This window comes from Aureobasidium melanogenum (assembly GCF_000721775.1).
Source record: "Aureobasidium melanogenum CBS 110374 unplaced genomic scaffold scaffold_17, whole genome shotgun sequence".
Classification (NCBI taxonomy): domain Eukaryota; kingdom Fungi; phylum Ascomycota; class Dothideomycetes; order Dothideales; family Saccotheciaceae; genus Aureobasidium; species Aureobasidium melanogenum.
In genome coordinates this window covers 338,406-359,607 of record NW_024470069.1, presented here as the reverse complement: position 1 = coordinate 359,607, position 21,202 = coordinate 338,406, and the positions used below count along the sequence as shown (strand labels likewise).

At 50.8% G+C, this 21,202-nt stretch overlaps 10 protein-coding genes across 10 annotated transcripts; 4 read left to right on the top strand and 6 right to left on the bottom strand.

The window, feature by feature from the left end:
• Positions 1 to 325: 325 nt before the first annotated feature.
• M437DRAFT_53141 (mitochondrial phosphate carrier protein) lies at positions 326 to 1,446 on the top strand (the record flags this gene model as incomplete). Its single annotated transcript, XM_041022481.1, has 4 exons — positions 326 to 462; positions 513 to 932; positions 994 to 1,349; positions 1,415 to 1,446. 4 exons carry the CDS (start codon positions 326 to 328, stop codon positions 1,444 to 1,446), a joined length of 945 nt encoding a protein of 314 aa, XP_040878003.1.
• A 486-nt stretch (positions 1,447 to 1,932) lies between these two features.
• Positions 1,933 to 3,263, bottom strand: M437DRAFT_53063 (uncharacterized protein; the record flags this gene model as incomplete). Its single annotated transcript, XM_041022469.1, has 3 exons — positions 1,933 to 2,262; positions 2,318 to 2,385; positions 2,435 to 3,263. Coding segments are annotated over 3 exons (1,227 nt in total), but the record flags the coding sequence as incomplete, so codon positions are not given.
• A 1,718-nt stretch (positions 3,264 to 4,981) lies between these two features.
• On the top strand, positions 4,982 to 7,148 carry M437DRAFT_76936 (acetoacetate-CoA ligase; the record flags this gene model as incomplete). The annotated part of the gene is made up of 3 exons (XM_041026714.1): positions 4,982 to 5,221; positions 5,278 to 6,385; positions 6,439 to 7,148. 3 exons carry the CDS (start codon positions 4,982 to 4,984, stop codon positions 7,146 to 7,148), a joined length of 2,058 nt encoding a protein of 685 aa, XP_040878001.1.
• A 65-nt stretch (positions 7,149 to 7,213) lies between these two features.
• On the bottom strand, positions 7,214 to 9,159 carry M437DRAFT_67747 (glycoside hydrolase; the record flags this gene model as incomplete). The annotated part of the gene is made up of 3 exons (XM_041024996.1): positions 7,214 to 7,224; positions 7,325 to 8,877; positions 8,939 to 9,159. 3 exons carry the CDS (start codon positions 9,157 to 9,159, stop codon positions 7,214 to 7,216), a joined length of 1,785 nt encoding a protein of 594 aa, XP_040878000.1.
• Positions 9,160 to 9,903: 744 nt separating this feature from the next.
• On the bottom strand, positions 9,904 to 10,164 carry M437DRAFT_52985 (uncharacterized protein; the record flags this gene model as incomplete). Its single annotated transcript, XM_041022454.1, has 1 exon — positions 9,904 to 10,164. A coding segment is annotated over one exon (261 nt), but the record flags the coding sequence as incomplete, so codon positions are not given.
• Positions 10,165 to 10,312: 148 nt separating this feature from the next.
• On the bottom strand, positions 10,313 to 11,629 carry M437DRAFT_86276 (uncharacterized protein; the record flags this gene model as incomplete). The annotated part of the gene is made up of 1 exon (XM_041028426.1): positions 10,313 to 11,629. The coding sequence occupies one exon, from the start codon at positions 11,627 to 11,629 to the stop codon at positions 10,313 to 10,315; it is 1,317 nt and encodes a 438-aa protein (XP_040877998.1).
• Positions 11,630 to 11,849: 220 nt separating this feature from the next.
• On the bottom strand, positions 11,850 to 16,278 carry M437DRAFT_86275 (uncharacterized protein; the record flags this gene model as incomplete). The annotated part of the gene is made up of 4 exons (XM_041028425.1): positions 11,850 to 12,521; positions 12,575 to 13,047; positions 13,104 to 16,203; positions 16,252 to 16,278. The coding sequence occupies 4 exons, from the start codon at positions 16,276 to 16,278 to the stop codon at positions 11,850 to 11,852; spliced, it is 4,272 nt and encodes a 1,423-aa protein (XP_040877997.1).
• A 228-nt stretch (positions 16,279 to 16,506) lies between these two features.
• On the top strand, positions 16,507 to 16,910 carry M437DRAFT_76932 (DUF543-domain-containing protein; the record flags this gene model as incomplete). Its single annotated transcript, XM_041026713.1, has 3 exons — positions 16,507 to 16,596; positions 16,654 to 16,806; positions 16,854 to 16,910. The coding sequence occupies 3 exons, from the start codon at positions 16,507 to 16,509 to the stop codon at positions 16,908 to 16,910; spliced, it is 300 nt and encodes a 99-aa protein (XP_040877996.1).
• A 318-nt stretch (positions 16,911 to 17,228) lies between these two features.
• On the bottom strand, positions 17,229 to 18,725 carry M437DRAFT_53285 (uncharacterized protein; the record flags this gene model as incomplete). Its single annotated transcript, XM_041022503.1, has 4 exons — positions 17,229 to 18,204; positions 18,262 to 18,378; positions 18,417 to 18,474; positions 18,527 to 18,725. 4 exons carry the CDS (start codon positions 18,723 to 18,725, stop codon positions 17,229 to 17,231), a joined length of 1,350 nt encoding a protein of 449 aa, XP_040877995.1.
• A 1,356-nt stretch (positions 18,726 to 20,081) lies between these two features.
• Positions 20,082 to 21,155, top strand: M437DRAFT_76930 (uncharacterized protein; the record flags this gene model as incomplete). The annotated part of the gene is made up of 1 exon (XM_041026712.1): positions 20,082 to 21,155. The coding sequence occupies one exon, from the start codon at positions 20,082 to 20,084 to the stop codon at positions 21,153 to 21,155; it is 1,074 nt and encodes a 357-aa protein (XP_040877994.1).
• Positions 21,156 to 21,202: the final 47 nt, after the last annotated feature.

Sequence of the window (21,202 nt, the reverse complement as noted above, 5' to 3'; positions counted from 1 at the left end):
CGCCTCAAGAGTAGCTTCTGCCATCTCAGCCTAGACCCAAGAAGTGAAGCCAATTCAAGAGCAGAGACGAACACGCTTCCAGATGGAAAGAACGACTTGCACTTCCGCAGTGAATACAACCAACCACGTGCATCGCCAAGCAGGGAGATAGGACTTTAACAATGGCCAAAACCTGCTTGCAGGTCTCCCTCTCACTCGGTGCAACCTCTAATGCCGGTTATCCCCGAGAAGGATCGCAACTTCCCAACCTCCTTGCTGTTAAATAAACACTTGGTGACTCTATCGCGCATCCTGTCCCATCGTTCTTCGGACTTTTGAATTCGCGATGGCTACCCCTTCTCCTTCGTTGGCCCAGGCCGTGACCAAAAAGAACCCTGAGGGTATCGACCTTTATGCTCGCTTTGCGCTTGCTGGCGCCCTGGGTTGCTCCATCACACATGGAGGTTTCACTCCTGTCGATGTGTAAGCGCAATGTTGATGTCCATCATGTTTTCGTAACTCATCCATCGCAGCGTCAAGACTAAGATCCAGCTTGATCCCGTAACCTACAACCGCGGCACCATCGCTACCTTCCGTCAAGTCGTCGCCAATGAGGGTGCCGGTGCTCTCTTGACTGGTGTCGGCCCCACCTTTGCTGGTTACTTCGTCCAGGGTGCCTTCAAGTTCGGAGGTTACGAGTTCTTCAAGAAGCAGTCGATCGACTACCTTGGTCTTGAGACTGCAAGAGCCAACCGTGGTATGGTCTACGCCGTCTCTGCTGCCAGTGCCGAGTTCTTTGCTTCCGTTGCTTTATGTCCTCTCGAAGCTACCCGCATTCGTCTCGTCTCTACTCCCGGATTTGCCAATGGTTTGGTTGGTGGTTTCAGCAGAATTCTGAGAACTGAGGGTCCTGGTGCCTTCTACTCAGGTTTCGGCCCCATCCTGTTCAAGCAGTAAGAAACGCTTCCAATTATTACCTACATCCGCGTGTAAGACAAGCTGACAAAACAACAGAATCCCTTACACCGTCACCAAGTTCCTCGCCTTTGAAAAGTTCTCCGAAGCAATCTTCCACTCGTTGGGCGACAAGTCATCTCTGAGCCCCGGCACGGTCACAAGCGTCAACCTCGGTGCTGGTCTCCTCGCTGGTTTCGCCGCTGCCATCGTCTCTCAACCCGCTGATACCATGCTCTCCAAGATCAACAAGACCAAGGGTCTGCCTGGTGAGAGTACTGCCTCGCGCCTGGTCAAGATTGCCGGCGAGTTGGGTCTTCGTGGTTCCTTTGCTGGTTTGCCTACCAGATTGGTCATGGTCGGTGGTTTGACTGCCGGTCAGTTCGCCATCTACGGTGATATCAAGAAGGCTCTTGGTAAGTTTTGATTATGCGTTGTGCTTGCTGTTGTATTATCAGAGCTGACAGTGTGTCTGAAATAGGTGCCACCAACGGTGTCGAAATTGCAAAGTAGAATGCTAGTTCTAGCACTGAGGAAGCGCTGATACCAGATTCCAGAGGAAAGGCTCAAGTAATGACATGCATAGAAGTCGATTAAGCGTGCTTGCAGAAATACAACCCAGTTCTGATGTTTCGCCTTTACGATGTTTTTGAGCTACGAGTCAAAATGTCCTTTTGTCTCGAAATCTACTGGCTGGCATCATTGACACACTTTTGTCATGGTCGAGCCTCTAAGATGTTTTACTGGGTTTCCATGGCTGGGGAACTAACCGTATCTTCGAGCTCACTCCGTCATACCTGCTGTTATTGGTAATAAGACAGCATATTGAGAATAAAAGAGCGTAGCAGATACACTGTAAAGTTGCAAGTCAGACGACTTGTAGGGCATGCATGATTAATTTTTGTTTTTTCAACTAGACCTAGGCTCAACCAATATTACATCAATAACCTCTCGAGATTGTTGATTCAAACCGTCGACGTGAACTAAATGAATGTTCGTTTAGTAGCGAGGAGGCGGGGGAGGGGCTCCATAGCCTTGCTGCTGGCCATAGCCGCCTTGCTGAGGAGGGTAGCCACCCTGTTGCTGAGGTGGAGCTCCGTATCCACCCTGCTGCTGAGGAGGGTAGCCCTGCTGTTGACCGTAACCGCCTTGTTGCTGGCCATAGCCTTGAGGAGCGCCTGGAGGAGGAGGGTATTGTCCTTGACCACCGTAGCCACCTTGCTGAGGAGGAGGAGCGCCGTATCCAGGAGGTCCACCCTGAGGGCGGTTCGACTTTTCGTCCTTGGTGTCGTACGAGGGGTCGATTGCGCCGAGAATCAGCTTGAGAATCTAGGGCGGACAAATTAGTCACAACTTTCGTCTTCCTCGAACTTTTCATGCTTACCCAAAGATCGGGAGTGAGATCGACAGGGGGGTTAGCGCGTGCCATCTCGGCCGACTCGTTCTCGAAGTCTGAACATCATTAGTAAATGCTCGCGAGTATACATGAAACAACACATACTGGAAGTACAGTCGACCATCTGTCCAACGACGGGGTCGTCATCGAGCTTGCCAAGGAACTCGCGAGCCTTCTCGTCGTTTCCAACCTGGGCAAACTGGAAGGCGACAGCTCCACGGCCGTATTGCGAGTTGCTAGCCTCCTGGACGGCATAGCGAACAGTGTCGAAGACGGCAGTAGTAGGCTCTCCTGCGGGCTGGCCATCCGTGATGGTAATAACCAAAATGGGCTTGCGCATCTGTCTGCTACGGATGGCGGGTGTAATAATACCATCAACAACCTTCTTGCGGAGTTCGGTACCCATAGGGGTAAGACCGCTGAACTTGTGGCCAGACACGAGTTGAGAGATCTGTTGCTCAGTCTTAATGTGCTCGACCATGTGCTGGGGAGGGTTGTCGTTCATGAAGCGAACAGAGATGCCATCGTCATCGAAGAGAGTAGCAGCGGTTGCGACACGCTCAAGGATAAGCTGAAGATCCTTGATGCGCTCGCCGTTCTCCTCAAACTTCATTGAGCCACTGTCGTCAATGTAGAGGACAACATCGTACAAGGCCAGCTTGACAATGTCGTTGCCGATCTCCTTGTTGATACGCCACTGCTGACACAGGCGGTCGACTTGCATGGATGCCTTGTTGGCGATCTGGTCGAGCATGGGCGAGTTAGGGGGATAGAAAGCCTGGAGACCCTTTTCCTGGATAGTTTGCTGGAGCGACTGCTTGTATGCCTGGATTTCAGCAGGGCCGGCGGGCTGCGAAGGAGGGGCACCGTAGCCGCCCTGAGGACCTCCGGGCTGCTGTCCGGGGTAGCCACCTTGCTGAGGCTGAGGAGGGTAACCGCCTTGTTGCTGAGGGGGTGCACCATAGCCGCCTTGCTGTTGAGGAGGTGCGCCGTAGCCACCTTGTTGCTGCTGAGGAGGTTGACCCTGAAGATATTCATGTCAGTAAACGGTTCACTGAAGTGTGCGCGAAACAAAGAAAAACACGATGTCGCAAAGATGCCACGAACATATCCAGGAGGCCCGCCACCATATTGCTGTTGCTGTGAGCCGTATGGTGGTTGGTTCTGTCCGTATGGTGGTTGGTTCTGTCCATAGGGAGGCTGAGATTGACCATAGGGTGGTTGCGGAGCCGAGCCGTAAGAAGGCTGGCTCTGACCGTAAGGTGCAGGAGATTGTGGAGGGTAGCCTTGGTTCTGACCGTACTGGCTCTGGCCATACTGCGGCTGCTGCCCTGGAGGCGGTGGAGGAGGCCTGTTATAGCCTTGAGAGGGAGGCTGGCCGTATGGTTGCTGCGACGATTGAGGATATTGCTGAGGCGGGTAGGGGGGCGGCTGAGATTGACCATAGGGAGCAGGGGAAGAATAACCGCCAGTGTTCTGAGGGGGTTGCGACTGGAAGGGCGAGTTGGCAAAAGGTCGTTGCGGTGGAGGCGGGGGAGCGCCGTAGGCCGAGGCGCCCGGGCGGCCAGGATATGGTTGGTAGCCCGACATTGTTCCAGAGTGACAAAGATGCGACAGGTGGATCAGGAGAGGCAAGGAAACAGACGACGACTCACTTGAGGTTGATAAGCTTGGTACTGTGCTTGGCCGGGCTATTTTGCACGTCAACGTCAGCCGACTGATTCGTCATCAAAGCTTGGTGGGGCAGGTCGTATCCAACTCACATAGCCACCTGGCTTGGGTGCTCCCTGTTGTTGCTGCTGCTGGTACGAAGCTGGTGGAGGAGCGCCGCCGTACGCTCCGCCAGGGGGAGCGCCGCCCTGGGATGCTGCGAGCTTGCTTGCCAAACTATACACAAGAATCAGCTATACGTTCATGCTGCCAATGACGTGCCAGGTGTCCGCGGGGTATGCGTCTTGTTCATGGCACCGCTGGGCATTCCACGCACCCCATGTTGTTTTTAGAATATGAAAAGTTGAAGTAGTTCGTAGAGAGTAGAAGGTGTAGACAGCAGAAGATGAAAGAGTGAGCCAAGAGAAGAAAGAGGGAGTGACGAACGTGAGCTGCTTGATTTAATGTCAGGTAACTGCCAAGCCCCATGTGTGGCAGTGACCCTCAGTGACCCTCAGCCACAACAGTCCTTGCTCATCACGAACAATTATTCGTCCACGGTGCGTCTTTGACTTTCACGGCGCTTACTCGCAACTTTGGGAAGGATCGCAAGGATTGATCCTCGTCTCAATTGCGCCTTGTCGTCTCGGCCTTCACAGCTCAGAATTGCCTCGGACCCTATCGTACCGATGGCTGCTGTGTCGAGTGATTGGTAGGCGTGTCCATCTCTTGAGGAGCTTCATTATGTCCAGTGTATCGTCCAGTTTATAGGCTTATAGCTGCTGTCCGCAGTGTGTCCAAAGTGAAGCGGACTTCGTTGCAACTTGCGGATCTCATCACCGCAATACCCGAAGCTTTCGGCTCCAACCCCGCGTCGTGCCGGAAGGCATTGGAGAGCGACCCGAGTATATACTTGTTCAATCGCAACACTTCTACCTGAGGACTGGTTGTTGTGTCTTACTGCCATTTTTGCTCATCAATTGACCAATCGTGAACCCAACCATGCCGCACGCAAATGGTGACAACCACTCTAGTGGCCAGGACCTCGGATCAGAGCTCTGGAGGCACCCGGCGCCAGAGACTACACAAATGTGGAAATTCTTACAGACAGTAAACAAACAGAAAAGTCTGGAATTGAAAAACTACAACGATCTCTACGACTGGAGCATAAACCAGACAGCCGACTTTTGGGACGTTGTCTGGCATTTCACCGGCATCAAGGCTTCAGCCCCTTACGACGAAGTAGGCGGACCTCTGAATCGATTTTGTGGATATGAGCATGCATTGACATAGACCAGGTGCTACAAAAAGATGCTCCAATGTTTCCTAGACCATCCTTCTTCCGCGGAGCCAAGCTGAACTTTGCTGAAAATCTACTTTTCCCACCTCAGGCACCTAGCTCTAACAGTCCAGCCATCATTGCTGCCACAGAGACTGATAGAGAGATTGTGACATGGGCTGAACTACGTGAGAAAGTCCGCCTGTGCCAGTCTGGCATGCTTGCTACCGGCATCAAGCAGGGAGACAGGGTTGCAGGTTATGTTGCAAACCACACGAATGCACTGGTTGCCATGTTGGCTGCCACATCACTTGGAGCCATCTGGACGGCGATCAGTCCTGATACAGGCGTGACTGCAGTCCTGGACCGTCTGAAGCAGATTGAGCCTGTCATCTTATTTGCAGACAATGCCAGCTTGTACAATGGCAAGACCCATCCTACTCTGCCCAAAGTTCAAGAGATCGGCTCTTCTCTGCCTAGTCTGCGAGCACTGGTCATTTTTCCCACGGTCCCATCAGTATCGGCACAGATCGATGTAACCTCCTTAGCAGGAATTGTAGTTTCGTACGACAGCTTTGTCAAGAAGGAGTTGGCGCCGCAAGAGATCGTCTTCACTCAGCTGCCGCCCGATCATCCAGTATACATTCTCTACAGCTCTGGCACGACGGGTGCACCAAAATGCATTGTCCATGGCGCAATCGGAACTTTGATTCAGCACAAAAAGGAACACATCCTACAGTGTGATATTCTACCAGGGGACAGGCTGTTCTACTTCACAACATGTACATGGATGATGTGGCACTGGTTGGTCTCGGGTCTTGCTAGTGGTGCAACATTGGTACTGTACGACGGCTCTCCTTTCAGATATGTTTCCGATGGCAAGTCCGTTGCGGATGACCTGGCCATGGCGAAATTGATCGATGAGCTGAACATCACGCACTTCGGCACCTCAGCAAAGTACCTTTCAGTGTTGGAACAGAAGTCCATCATGCCTAAGGAGCAGGGTGTGTCACTGAAGACACTCAAAGCGATCTATAGCACTGGCTCTCCTCTTGCACCTTCGACTTTCCAATACGTCTATCAAGCGTTTGGCTCCGTAAACCTAGGAAGTATCACAGGCGGCACAGGTAACCATCATCCATACTCCATCATACAACTCAATGCTGATCCACCCTCTTAGACATCATCTCCCTATTCGGCGCTCCTTGCCCCTTAACTCCTGTCTACACCGGCGAAATCCAAGTCCTCGGTCTGGGCATGGCTGTACGCGCCTGGGACTATCAGGGCGCCGACGTGACATCCATAGGCGACGCCGGCGACCTGGTCTGCACAAAGCCCTTCCCCTGCCAACCCGTCCAATTCTGGGGTCCCACCGGCGAATCCAAATACCAAAGCTCTTACTTCGAAACCTTCCCCGGTGTATGGCATCACGGCGATTTCATCCGTTTCAACCCAAAGACTGGAGGACTCTATATGCTTGGACGCAGTGATGGTATTCTCAAACCCTCGGGTGTGAGATTTGGAAGTGCGGAGATTTACAATATCCTGCTTAAACATTTCCCCGAGAAGGTTGAGGATGCGCTGTGCATTGGCCGCCGACGCGAAACTGATGACGATGAGACAGTCGTCTTGTTCCTCAAGATGAAAGAAGGAGAGAAATTCGATGATGAGTTGGTCAAGAGCATTCAAAAAGTCATCCGATTGGAGCTCAGCGCCCGTCACGTTCCTGGTATTGTGGACGAGACACCTGAGATTCCGGTCACGACGAACGGAAAGAAGATTGAAGCTGCGGTCAAGCAAATTCTGTGTGGCATGAATGTCAAGACATCGGCATCGGTGGCCAACGCTGGTTGTCTTGATTGGTACAGGGAGTGGTCAAGCAAACATTAGAAAAATTAAAGAGCTCATGGGTATAATAGACAATAGTGTTCTGAATCGCTTCTGTATTAAAACCGCTATCTGAACCCTAGAAGAAGAAGAGCCATAGAAGCATCTACAACAACCATGTATATCATGTACTTTTGAGGATGCATAGCCAAGACGAACAGCCCCAGCCAACTACACACCGTGTTGCTTGAAGAAGTCCGTGAAAGTAAACATGGAAGCCTTGGGTGTCCTAGCAAAGGTGGTGTAGTTGACGTATTGCAAACCAAATCTCGTGCTCAATCCACTGCTCCACTCGAAGTTGTCAAAAATACCCCAGGCAATGGCGCCAGTAATATTGACATTGTCCTCGACCTTGGCAGCCAACAAGTTGTTCAGGTAACCAGCAAAGTAGTCGACTCTCAACTGATCGTAGGTGGCATCTTGAAGAGTAGTGAAGTTGTTCTCGCCAGGCTCAGCAAAGCCAAATTCAGAGAGGACAATGTCTTTGCCCTTGGGTCCGGTGTATGTCTTTTGTAGGTAGTTGAGGAAGGTGCGAAGACCAGTAGGGTCCGACTTGAGCCAGGAGGCGCCGAGATCGGCAGCAAATCCAACATCCCAACCAGAAGCTGTGACTTGAGACTGGGTAACGCAAGTCGGGTAGTTAGGGTCGCTAGAGTTAGAAGCACAGGCAGCGGTCCCCTCAGGCAAGGCAGCGATCACATCGGTCGTGTATCCGTCGATGGCGAAGAAGTCGCAAGAGCCAAGAATCATTGCGCTTTGGGCAGCAGTGAAGTGAGGAAGCAAGTCACCTAGAGTGTCTCTCAGCGAAGCTGGGTAGTCTCCGGTCTGCCAAACGGGGGAGTTGAACCAGCCCAACTGGAAATCGTTTCCGCGAGCAACAGCGGCGGTGTCGGCAGCAGACGTGGTGTTACCGATGTAGTTGTTTGCCGAGTTCTTGAAGGTGATACGGCCAGTACCCTTGAATTCATTTCTGTACCAGTCCACGACTGCTGCGTGAGACAATAGCACATTGTGACCACAGTAGTACTGTGCACGCAGGCCAGTGACACCATGTTGTGGCCAATAGCCTGAGGGGAAACCAGGGTACTCATCGCCGCAGAAGACCTGAGGTTCGTTCACTGTGATCCAGATAGGAACGTACTTGTCATAACGACTGATGACGAGTTGTGCATATGCCAAAAAGTCTGCCTGAATCTCTTCAGACACCCAACCGTTGTAGTCGTTCATAAGAGCAAGGGGAGTGTCCCAATGGAACAGAGTGATGATTGGCTTAATGCCTGCTTCAACAAGTCTCTGAATGACATCGTCGTAGTGAGCAAGTCCTTGTTCGTTGACATAACCACGACCGAAGGGGAAAATTCTGCTCCAAGAGATGGAGAAAGAATAGTATGGGATGTTAAAAGCCTTAAGACGCAGGATATCCTGGGGATACAAGTAGTAGTCCAGATCCGTAATGTCGCCGGTTTCGTGATCCGCAACATAACCCGGGACGCGATGAGATAGAAGATCCCAGATTGAGGGACCTCGTCCTTCGGCCATCGCGGCACCCTCAACTTGGTAGGCAGCGCTAGCAACTCCCCACACGAAATCAGAAGGGAGTTGGTAAGAGCTCAAATTGCCCGTGGTGACCTGAGATGAGAAGCCATACGGAGGAGGTACTGGAGTTGCCTCGGGCGTAGGTGAAACAGTGTAGTTTATGGAGGCTGTAGATACAGGGCCGACCTGATCCCAGCTGACAGAAGCACAATCTGGTTAGCCAGAAGGTCAGAGAGCAATGCTAGAGTCTAACTTACAGCATCGACCATGCTTGTTCAGAATAGTCAGTCGGAATGGACTGCCCACTCGTGGTAGGAGTGGCCGTCTGTGAGGGATAACTGGTGTATGTATAGTTCGAAAGTGACGAGAGGCCCAGAGTGATGGCCTCAGAAGAGAGGCTCGGAGCACGAGAGGTCGTGTTGACAGACGAGCCCGGAGCGGCAGCTGCCAATCCAAGGAAGAGTGCTAGTTCCAACATGGCTTGCGTCTTGATTGATAGTCAGAGAATCTGCAACAAGGCAAGACCTTACAGTGGTATTTATACCCAGTCTCCGGTTAAAAGCCATACCCTGTAAGCCCAGCATTGACATACATATTGAAGTCAATGCTATGATATGGCGAGCTTCATTGCACCAGCCTGTGGGTTAGTGTCGATCTACGAAGATGTCGTGACGGATGTGGAAGGCGCTCATACCTAAGACGGCATCAAAATCGGCTTCTCGAGCCGCAACTCCGCTACTGTCTTCAGCCATCCCGTATACCCATGCATCCTGCCTTCCTTCTGACAGACTGTTCAAGGACTTGTATCATTGGTATCTACCTCTACGATGTGGCATTGAAATGTAGAAAAGTGAAATAGAACGCTTCCTCAAGCAATTGAACTCAGGCTGCGGCATTGCCTTTTTTGACCTTAAATATTGTGGCAGGAGAGCAACTTAATTTAGATGATCTCCCTCTGTTGTCCCGGGGTAAACGGCTATGGCGGACGGATGAATGCAAGCCTGTTGACCGTCAGTTCTTGCAGGCACGACCAATATCAAACATGTCAGCAAGACTCGGTATCCCTGTACGATGTCGGCTCGAGGTGCGGGGAGGCTGGTGCGGATGACACTAGTCATCAAGCGACACCGCACAATTCATATGATGGGAAAGTAAAAATCAATGGCGTTTGTCGATGGTTTCGAGAGGTTGGTTGTCGATGCCGAGACTTGTCAAAATCAATTCAAGCTTTTTGAAAAGCTTCGTCAGATCTGTACCACCAGAAGCGACTCTTTTGCTTTCCTAAGAGCAGGAAGTTGGAATACAAAAAAAGAAAGGAAAAGAGGTTAAGACGACACAAAAAGAGAGGCAAATGCAAAACATACAGCAGCAGGGATTCCCACGTGGTCACCCACCGTAGTACTAATCTGCCGTTCAACTGCTTATGTATGGCAGAGCGGACGGGATGCCCAGTTTTCAGCTGACTGTGGCCGTATGTGCTCGAGAAGTTAGATTAAAACAATATATAGACTTGATCAAGGCAAGCCATGTCGTGTCGTCCTGATCCCCAATGAGGATCTTGCGAACCGTAGATGTAGCAATCGACTGCCAATTGACATAGTGCGAAGAGAACAGCAAAGCCTCCAGAAGAGTTATATAGCAAGCGCCGAATCCGCAAACTCCAAGGCAGCACGCTTAACATCATAAGCTCTCCAAGCCACCATAGCATGCTCGCCATTCCATTTCTCGCACAAAGGCAAGGTTTTCGTCACCAATTCGCCAGTTTTCGAGTTGACTTGACTATGAGCAGACCTGCATGGCTCAGCCTGCACAAATAGAATTCCACTTTCTTCTACGAAGTCATGTTTGTCGATCAAAGCGAAGAGTCTGGCGTGACTTGTTTGTGCGTTAGAGATTTGGAGTGCGTGAAATGCTTTGAGACATGCATCGATACGAGGTTCAGGAGGGTGAATTAGAAGGTCGAGTGCCGTGCCGGGAGGTAGGAAAGGTGTGAGAGAGTCCAGAAGTGAGTGTCCCAGTCGAGTGCTATCAAGCTCTGCAGACTCGAGGTGAAAGACGTGGTATACAGACTTTGTCTCCTTCGGAGCGGCTTCATATTTTCTGAGCTTTACGCAAATGATGTCGTTATCCTGTCTCTCCACGGTGCCTTTGATACCTTTGTGGTCAACTTTTGGGACAGTCGTGATCCTTGGCTCCTCGGGTGAGTTTGGATTTGAATGTTGTTCGCTTGCTTCCAATTTCCATGCTTCACGCTGTGCATCAAAAACCCAGTCCTGAATAGCTTGATACATGGCGACATCGCGATCAATGTTATCTACTGCGCTGATACCTAAGTCCAGCTCGTAAGGACATTGTTCGGGTACCTTGTCTCTAGCAGCAAAACTCGCCAAAATGATAGGCTTTTCGTTCCAATCAGGTGGGTCTAGGACAATAATTCTCGCCCTATAAGCTTTTTTATCATAGAGGTGAATCGGACCACCTCCAAGACCAAATCGAGTTGTATTGCTTCGATAAGCGATTTCTCTCTTGTGGTGAGCGATGCAAGCGTACACATCATGTAAAGGTTGTTTGTACACATCGATGCGCCATGAAATACCCGCATCGCGTGGCTCCCACTCGAAAGCCCGGAAAGACCTTCGACCATAGCGTACAATTGGGGAAAGAAACTCCGAAAGGTCGTCACTCAGAGGTTTGACAGTGTAGACTTGGATAGCAAAAATCGGCCATGGTTTCGAAAAGTCTCGAGGACCTTTGAATATCACACTGCCATCTTCGTTTTGCTGCTGTGTTGCATGCTGAGGGTCGAAAGGCCAGATACTGACCGCATCTTCTCCTAAGTGATCCTTGAACTCATGAAATGACGGTGCCCTGACCTGGGAATCTGGATCGTCGAGTTTGAGTCTTCTGTGATCCCCTTCAAGACGACGTCTTTCTCTTTGGCGCGGCATTCTTTTGTGTAAGAGCGGATCTATGGTGATGAATGTCAGGTATCAACGATGGTCGATGTGATCTGATGTTCGTATGGGGTCGAAGCACGGCCGCGAAAATGTAGAAACATCACAGTGCTTTGAGCGCCTGTGTACATCACTGTTTGATAAATATCTAGCACGTTCCTACAACGCATAAGAAAAGAATTTCGGGTGCTGAGAATCGATTCGAATATTGTATCTAACCCTTCCAAGCGCCACCAAATCTTCGCCAATCTTCCCAGATGCCTCTCAAGACGGCACGATCGGCATTGCCCATGCTTGAGCTCAATGCCTTGACACCACGGCTATCGTCTGCGCCAATCTCGGCGACATCGATGACTGCCCACATACCTGGAATAAGTGCATCGCGCATGCCTTCGCCTAGTTTGCCATTCAGGATGAGAGTGCAGTAATAGTGAAGGATGTGGGGAGCATGTTGAGCGACATGCATGCGAGCTTTGCGTGTTTCGTCGACGAGTTCAGCTGCTTTTCCTCGATTTCCTGCAACATTGAGCTGTGGAGGATTGCAAAGGTTTTCGAGAAGCCTCGAAAACTTTTGTGCGTGCTTCAAAGTTAATGATGCGTTCGTTGGATCAAGCCATGCTGGATGTTTGAATCTGTTAACAGTACCCGCATCTCTGCTACTAGGCATGAAAAGGCAAGCAAGAAGTCTTTGCATCAACGGGACCAGAAGATGGAAACGACCACCCAGACTGGGGCGGTGGAATTGCAAAAGGCTTTGAGTGATTGTACAAAGGCCCTCAAACATGAGCGACACTTGCTTGACGCTCTTGATTGGTGACGAGGGAGATGCAAGTGTGGTCACTGTAGCGATAGTCATCTCCGCAGAGTATTGTGTGACAAGATTGGGCTAAACAGGTTGTTAGTGGAAAGAGTAAGAGATATTGAACTTCTTACACATACCTGTTCCCTCAATACCGCTGTAACACATGCGACCAATTGCTGATGAACATTGTACTCGGAGCAAGCATTCAGCAATTCTAGCAAGCGCACAAGAACAGATACTGAGCCAGTTTCAGAAATGGCGACCCCATGCTTGCGAGAGACATGCATGGCACTGATGATGCATCTAACCAACATGACTTTTTCCGCAGTGCACTGCTGAACTGAGGTAGGCAGAAGCCGTTCTATCAACGAGAGCTTTTCGTCCTCGGAGATACTCTGGACAGCTTTCATGACAGAATCGGTGATGGTCCAATATTGGCCGGCATCGGTTTCTTGCCTTAGCAGATGCTCGGCAGTTGTGCATATATCAATAGGATCAGCCTTGGACGCAGCCGAAGATAGCTGCTGGAAGCATCGCACCAAAATCGGTACAGGGACGCCATCGGATTTTTCGACCATACTTCGTAGCTTCTTAGCGAAACGTTTTGTATCTAGAAATTGTTAGCTTGGCTGTGTGAACTCGTCGATCCGTTTCTCGCGTGCTTACATTTCTCGGTCGAGGATCCGCCGGAGGACAAAACCGATGCCGGCATGCCAGTGTACACCTGGACAGCGATAAGAGCTTTGTCCAAAGCGTCACCACTAAGCTCACCATCTGTTGAGCTTGAAAACATCTCCCATAAACGCTTGACAAATGTGTCGATGGTAGAAGATGAGCGGTGAGGGAGATTTGACAGCTCCTCCTGGGTGAGACGAACCTCAGATGCCTCGAAAAGTGCCTTGACCAACAAGACTCTGCCTGGTGTTGAAGGTAAGCCTAAATCTTTCTGTTTGCTGACAAAACTCGATATTAGTCCGGAAAGCTGTTCTAGGTACGATTTGCTTCGGTCCTGTTCTTTCGTATCAATTATGTGACCGAGAAGATGTTGACATATGTCTTCGAAGGCGTTGAGCTCGGTGCTGTTGTAAGGTACTCCAGCAAGATCCCATAGCACTACAGGCTCCACTGAGATCTTGGCTGTTGCATTTGGAAGCTCGAGTAGTTCTGCAATGAGATCGAGTGCTTGCTGCTTGGTCTGTCCCTCAAACATCTCTTTGGTTGCTGATGATACAATAACATCCAAGATCTTCTCGCGTTGTGAACGTGAGAACCCCTTCAATGGCCACTGTAGGAGCATATCAAGCCATGATCCCGATACATCAGAACCATCCATGGCTTCATAGACGACAGTGAAAAGGTCGTCTTTGGTGGCCAAATCGCTGGTTGCGAATACCGCGTCTAAGAACTCGACAAGCACAGAATGTGATTGCGGAGAATCAAAGAAAAAGCTGCTGAACAAAGTCTTGAACAGTTGGATTCTCTCAGTCGCAGGGACACAAGTCAGAAGTCGAGGGAAGTCAGTGAGAACAGTCAAGAATGCGGCAGGTCGTTGTGCAGCATAACTGCTAGACTTTTCTCCTCCTGCAGGGGGCAAAGCCGCACGACAGAAAAGATGCGCGTAGTCGGATTCATGGCCAGTCGATTGCCTCTGCATGTCGCATATCGAGGCGATGATGACAAACGCTGAATCAACTTCTGATATCGTGCCTGTGGAGGCGCCAGATTTTGGCTTGGAGCCGCTCTGAATCTTTTCCATGGCAAATTTGGTGACCGGTCCATCCAGAAGTGCTGCGTTTCTCATCTCAACATTCTCACTCGAATTGGAAGTCGACCAGATTGGGTACCATAGCAGATAGACTCGTGAACACAGGCCGAGGATATGGGCAGAAAGAGGCCCACCGATGTCTGAAGCCTGGAGGACAGCACTGTCCACTGCAGAAAGCAACGACTCTAAGTACGGCATAAGGGTGTCAATGGTAGCGTCAGTCTTCACAGCACCAACGACGGCGTTGAGCAAGACGATGTTCGCGAAGGCTTGAGCGCTTGCAATAGAAGAAGATGAAGTTGACTGACTCAATGCATTCTGACGAGAGTCCAGGAGTTCCGATATTTGTACGGGTGTCAGTGACGTTTCCAGCACGTCCCTCAATGCTTCTTCCAAGGACAAATCTGCCCAGAGAAGCCATTTGGACGTCTTTTTTGAAGAGATCTGAGTGCTGAGACAGGAGGACCACTGTTCTAGGAAAGCAGGGAGATTGCGGGTACGAGCATAAGCGTGAATCAGAGGCACTACAATCTTGTAGCAAACGGTTCGAGGATTTGACCAGTCATCGCTAGATTGCAGACTTGTGATCGCGGATGCTTTAGCTTCTCCATTGCTTGTCAGTGCCTCGAACAAAGCCTTCGCCGGAGTAGCGCTTATATCTGTGAACATGCTAGCGTTCATGTGGAGAATCTTAGCAACAAGCGGGAAGTCAGGATGAGATGTCGACAGATTGCATCGCTGATCCAGAATTTCGCCGAGTACATCTGCATCAAGTATTAGGCTTTTACTTGACAGTACGTTGAACATTTCATTCAAATTTTGGTTGACAATCGAAACGTCCGAAGCTTTGGCAGAGGAAGTCATGGTATCTAGTAAGGACTTGAAAACGAGATGGATCCATGGGGCCTCGACTATCCTTTGCTTGGGGCTGGCAATAGGCGCGCAACGGACAGCCAAATCCAGTAACAATGGTACACATCCATATGCAGAGGAAAGTTGACCTTGCTTCACGGAGATAGAAGCATCTTCGTCGAGAAGAGCTTTGATGTGTGAGCGCAAAGGTTCTAGTCTTTGCACCAGTCCAGGAACTTCTACTTGTTGGCGTTTCTTTTGTACAACGGCCTTTGAGCTATAGAAAGCAACTCTTGCTGGTACGAAGAGGTGTGTGGCCAGTAAACGGTCGAGCGATCGAATGGCATGTTGTTGAGAAGCGCCGTCTGAAGTCGAATCCGCATGCAAGGATTGTAGGATAAGAGCGGCTGGCCATAAGCAATCGGTGCAGAAGGAGATGTCCAGAGGATCGACTGAAGCGTTCGGCTGGAGAATTGCTAGGTCTTGAATGAGGGCCAACGAGGATGCGATAAGAGAAGCTGGAATGTTGGGCGAGTTTTGTAAATTCAGCAAGGCATGGAGAGTATATTTGACAAAGCGGATCAAATCTGCATGATCGAGGCGTAGAAGAGCATGGACACGATTCTCTGAGGAGGCATCTTTCGCAGAAGGAGATTGGGTGGAACGAGTGATCAAGAGGCGAATTGAAGCCATGACTTGGGTAAAAATGAGAGCATGGTGATCAGATGTCGTGTCATTGGCGGCGCTTTGCCTCTTTCTCTTTTTCGTGGATTTGTGGGCGTCATCTGCGGTATCCGGAGCTGCAGAGGTGGAAGGGAAGATTTGAGCGAGAGCGTTCGAGCAGGTGTTGAGCGGACTGGCGACAGACAGGGACTTGGCCAGAGCAGCAGAGGGCATGCGCTCAAGGATTTGACGCAGGAGGATCCATGATTGGAGACATTGGCAGGTATCTGGCTGGACAGAGAGCTTGTCAAGCAGCCAGCGCAGTACAAAGTCCAGACGAGCAGTATGTGAGAGTGAGGAAGGAGCAGGCGATTTGTGTTCGGATGTGGGATCTAAAGAGATGTCAAGAATTCGAGCAGCTTCTTGAACGCGCTGTTCAAGAGAATCGAAGGATTTGTCGAGGGAAAGAAGGCGTTGCAACGACGACTAGAAGAGTTAGCAGTTGCATCGGGAAAGAGGACAGTCGCGACGCACCTTTGAGCCGTCGACACTGGCAGCCATGACCGGCTCGAGCAGACTGTTGCAAAAAAGTTGACGCTCTTTCCTCGAATGATGGAGTTTGCATGTGAAGCTGGTCCAAGCTCATCGTCTGCTCTGCGGCTGCGGGAAAGCGCGAACGACTCTCGGAGCTGGCAGGGTAGAGCACGCCGGCCTCATCGCGACCACCGACGACGACATACAAAGCCTGACCTTCTTCCTACCGTCCAATCCACCAACAATCAATTCACAATGTCCGACTCCGTTGCTCCCTCATCGCCTCAGGCCCCTGGCTCCCTGCGCTCTAACAGACCTATGAGCGAAGCTCTGCTCAATGAGAAGGCATGCGACCATCTGCCTCGATCAATTGCTTTCCGTCTGCTGACTCTGCCATGTTAGTGGGACCACTGCCTGAGCACCATGCTCATCCGCTCTACTCTCGGTGCCTCGTTCGGTGTCATCTTCTCCGTCCTCCTTTTCAAGCGTCGCGCATGGCCTGCCTTTGTCGGTTTCGGTTTCGGCGCCGGTAGAGCCTGGGAGGAGTGCGACAACGTACGTCCACCGATCTCCCTTTTAACACGTCTTCTGACCATATCCAGAGCTTCAAGCGCGCTGCTGCCCCCACCAGAGACGGTCTGAGAACCATGAGACAATAAACGCTTACACGAAGCAACCCCCCTTTCTTCTTACGCCTGTGTTTACTACTCAAAATCGAACACCTTTCCTACACTTCATCATTGTGTAACACACCTCAACATGCTCATCGCAAATCTTATTGGCATTGTTATGAAATACAGAACCCAAGAAACACTGTGTAGACGCTGCGGCTAGGATCCTCCAGGACCAATTCATTGTGGAACCAGTCTAATTATGAACTTTCTGCTCCTAGACTCCTACCAGACTTAATCACCTCAGTCTTTTTCTTTTATCGCCATACCCTTGAAAGACCCTATGAAAGATATTGCGGTTGTGGATCACTGTGCTCTGCCAACCTCGTGCCCCTCCAACTCTGCCAATGGGTAACCTTGTGTGATGTTTTCGTCCCTGTACTTTGACTGAGGGAGGCTAGATGGTGGCTGTCCACTGGCAGAGTAGACCGAAGATGGTGTGTATGCAACGTACTGTGATGGTACTCTAGGCGTTCCCATTCCAGGCGTCATCCACAGTGACGAGTTAGATGGAGTTGGGCTTGTCATGGCAATGCTAGGCGAGGACCAAGGAGGACTGTTGGACGGTGCTTCTGCTGCTCCGCGAATATCTTCTGGTGAGTACGGCTGAGCACCAGGGGTGTTATGGGCAGGAAGCTCTACGCCTTTGGCAGCATCGTGAGCATTTATAAATCCAGGCGCGTCATTCGTTGAGCGACTTGACTGCTCTTCTAGCTCTGCTGGACCCTTTGGGCTCAGCAATCCGTTCACCACGTCGTGTTGATCGTTGGTGTGCTCTGTGATGCTGTCTTCGCCTGAACCCAGAGAGTAAGCAGCCTTGTTCGATTTGCCCTTGGATGTGCTCCCAGGACCATATCTGCGACGTTTCCAACACTTCCAGACGATGAAAGCAAGTACCAACAAGAGCACCGAACCAGCAGCTGCTCCAATCACAACACCAACGATGAGTCCGCGAGAGCTGGCCATAGAGCCAGTCTGAGCTGGGTCGGGTGTAGAAGTATTTGTAGTCTTGCTTGCAGATGATGGCGGTGAAGCTGCTGACACAGATACTGCCATCAATGTCGAAGGTGAAGACGTTTCGATGCTACTAGAGCTGGTCTGCGTAGGCTGCGCATCGGTCGTAGGAGCAGCCGAGGGCGTAGCAAATCCATCCGTAGGCGCAAGAAGCGGACTTACGGTTGCGGTGTCAGCGTAAGTGGTGGTCAATGGTGCGGTACCGCAGCTGAAGACATAGTTGTTGTGTCTGTATGCCTTGACGCAGAACGGAAGACTAGGCTCGGAACTGGATCAGATGAGTCAGTGTTGTGTTTCAAGTATATAGACATATCAGATTGCTTACCAGTAGACGCATCCTCCAGTGACATAGTCACAAGAAGCTGTGATGCCCGATGTATAATCGATGCACCTTGTACGAGGAGCGCAAGTGGTGCCAATAGCTGTGCAGCAGCCAATGTATCTACACGATTCAGTCAGCGATCATGAACACGTGAGGACAGGAAGCACGCGCACCCATCACTTCCAGAGACGCAAGCAGCTGGTTGGTAGCAGTAGACTAGATGACGATGAGCTATCTTGAAATGATTCTGGAAATATAGTCGGCTTACACTTGCTGCTCGAATCACAGTATGTTCTAATGTCACGCTTCTGCACCAGCAGTCCAAGCTGCGAGTACCAGGGGTCTGCTTGAGCTGGACAGGAGGGCGCTGCTGTAATTTGACCAACCGTGTTGGTAGCAAGGAACAACCAGAAGAGAAGAAAGTGTATGATAACCATGTTAGCCGCGCGATGACGAGGCAACAACATGGTCTGGTTTTGAATGTGCGCGTGAATGCAGAAAGCAGAGTCCGAGAAAGGACTGCGTTTGTTGTGGATGGTGCGGACCTGGGAAACTCGTCGGGTGCATGCGAACGCCTGGGTGCGAACAGACTACACTCTCGACGATACGAATGATAGAGACATGCCTTACAATCAGACTTAACTTGCCAGTCTATTCAACAATCTTGCCTTTTGAATCATCCTTCACTCCTTGATGTCATCCAAGAAGGAGTTCGCATGCTACTTTGTACATAACACGACAGAAAGTACTACCACTTTACCTTGATGTTGAGAGAACAATGTATGGATAATCAGAGAAAACGAGGCTCTTGTCAGACGGAATTTTGCCGTGTTTTTACTTTAATTCCACAACACGCTGCGATAGTAGTCTTATCTTTTGACAGTCGAGAGACAAGGTAACAAAGACCAGTGTTTGGTTGACACGCCGGAGTTGTTACCTACTCGAATAGTTTGAGATATCAGATGATGTTGTTAATGTTGATGCTCTAAATCCCTATTCAACCAGAGCTCTTGATGATGCCGAAAAGTGCGATGGAGCCTGATCTCGAAGCCGATCACATTCCCTCTCAACACTCGTACATGACAGCTCCTAGGGTAAAGTTTCCAGGGAGGTTGTTGTTTGGAGATCAAGGGACGACGGATACGGGCAGAAATGATCATCAGCAAAAGACGTTCTTGTGGTCATTTGTTCTGGGCCGAAATGCTTGGCTCGCTCAGGGCAAAATTCGACCATGGGAACTTAGCAAGGGACAAATGTGGAGCATGCGCAGACTTCGCTGTGCCTCGTGCAGACCTAGATGCATGACGAACGGCAGTCTCGGAGCGTCTTTTGATTGTTATTTTGTTTGTTGGGTTTCGTGCATGCCCATCCTTTGATTTATCGTTTTTGAGGGGCAGACGTCGTAGCCTGTAGGATTTCAGAACGCGCAGCTGAGAGTCTGAGACACTTTGCGCTTGTTGACAAGACTCGTGGACAGGGACGCATGTGCCGATGATCCTTTAGTCTACGGTGCAGAGTTTACTCCCTTCCCACGTTGCAGCTGCTCTCGCAAGCGAAGGCGGCCAATCGCTTGCATAGCCAGCATAGGGGTGACAATTTTCGTGCGCCTGCAGTCAACACCGAGCAAGACTTTTTCCTTCTTGCTGCAACAGGCCCCTCGGTGTATCCACTATCCACTACTTCGGAGAGAAAGTCAGACACTTCTCGGCAGGGTGCCTACAAGCGAACCGGAAGCAAACGGTCGTCACCCACCCACGTCACACTTTATGGAGCAAGTGGAACTCGGAACGCGCGACGGCGGCCAGTTGAAGTCTGTTGATACCATGGACAACAAGAGTGCGCAACCACGCCCGGATGCGCCGCGCCGAACGACGCATCCTGCTGCAGTATTGAAGAAGCCGTCTGTTCCTGCGGCCCTCACCAGCGACTCTCCCAGCTATCCTCGCCCAACTATCAACAATCCCAGCAGCGCCAGTAGCAGCAGCAGTCCTGCCAGCTACAGCTCCAACAGCCTGCCCCTGCGACCGCGCAACCAGGTTCCCTATACAAGGCCTCATCTACGTTCCAGATCACACGCTTCTGCGCTTGCTCCTCCCATGGCGCCGCGAGCACATTCGCTTCCTTCGGTGCATTCGGCCGGCCACCAATATCCTTCTTCTCCTTCAGCATCGCCTTTGTTGCGGCCTTCGAGCCCCATGTCCTCTTTGTCGCCGCGCCAGCCATATTCACCAAAAATGCGACCATCTTCTCCTTTCCGTCCTCGCTCGCCCTTACCTCTAGACGAATCAACCTATATCCAACAACCTTCTTCCTACGACGGAGCCTTCCAAAGCATCTCCGAGGATGCTGAGCTCAACATAACCCCAAGATCTCATCTCGACAACCCGTCACACACGACTCCGACATTTGGACGCTCACAATCTCTGCGCCGACAACGACCATCTTCACCTCTGCATTCACTCACTCCTTCGGCTGCTACATCCCGTTCGGCATCCGCAACTTCTTCACCCTCAGTCACAACTCGCTTCAACGAAAATTTTCCTCCGCTACATCACTACTCCAGCAATTCTTCCTTTTCAAGCATCTCTACCACACCATCCTCTGCTCGCTCCCGATCTCCCAGTATTTCGTCCCTCGAGACAATTGAAGACAACCCTGATCTAGAATGGGAAGCTATCGAGGCCGACCGCGCGGCCAAGCAACGCGCCGCAGAAGAAGCTGAAGAACAAGGCGATGACAACGAACCAAGACGAAGGGGCAGTTTGGATCTTCCAGGCCACAGAAGTGTTGGTTTCGGATTCGGCAGAAGGGGAGGAGATGCGAATCGAAAGAGATGGAGTATTTGTGGTGGTGAGAGGACCGTTGATTTGGACCTCGAGACCATCTGGGAAGATTGACGAGACCCTGCAACATTCTTAGCGACGCTGTGGCTCGCTGCGTTTTA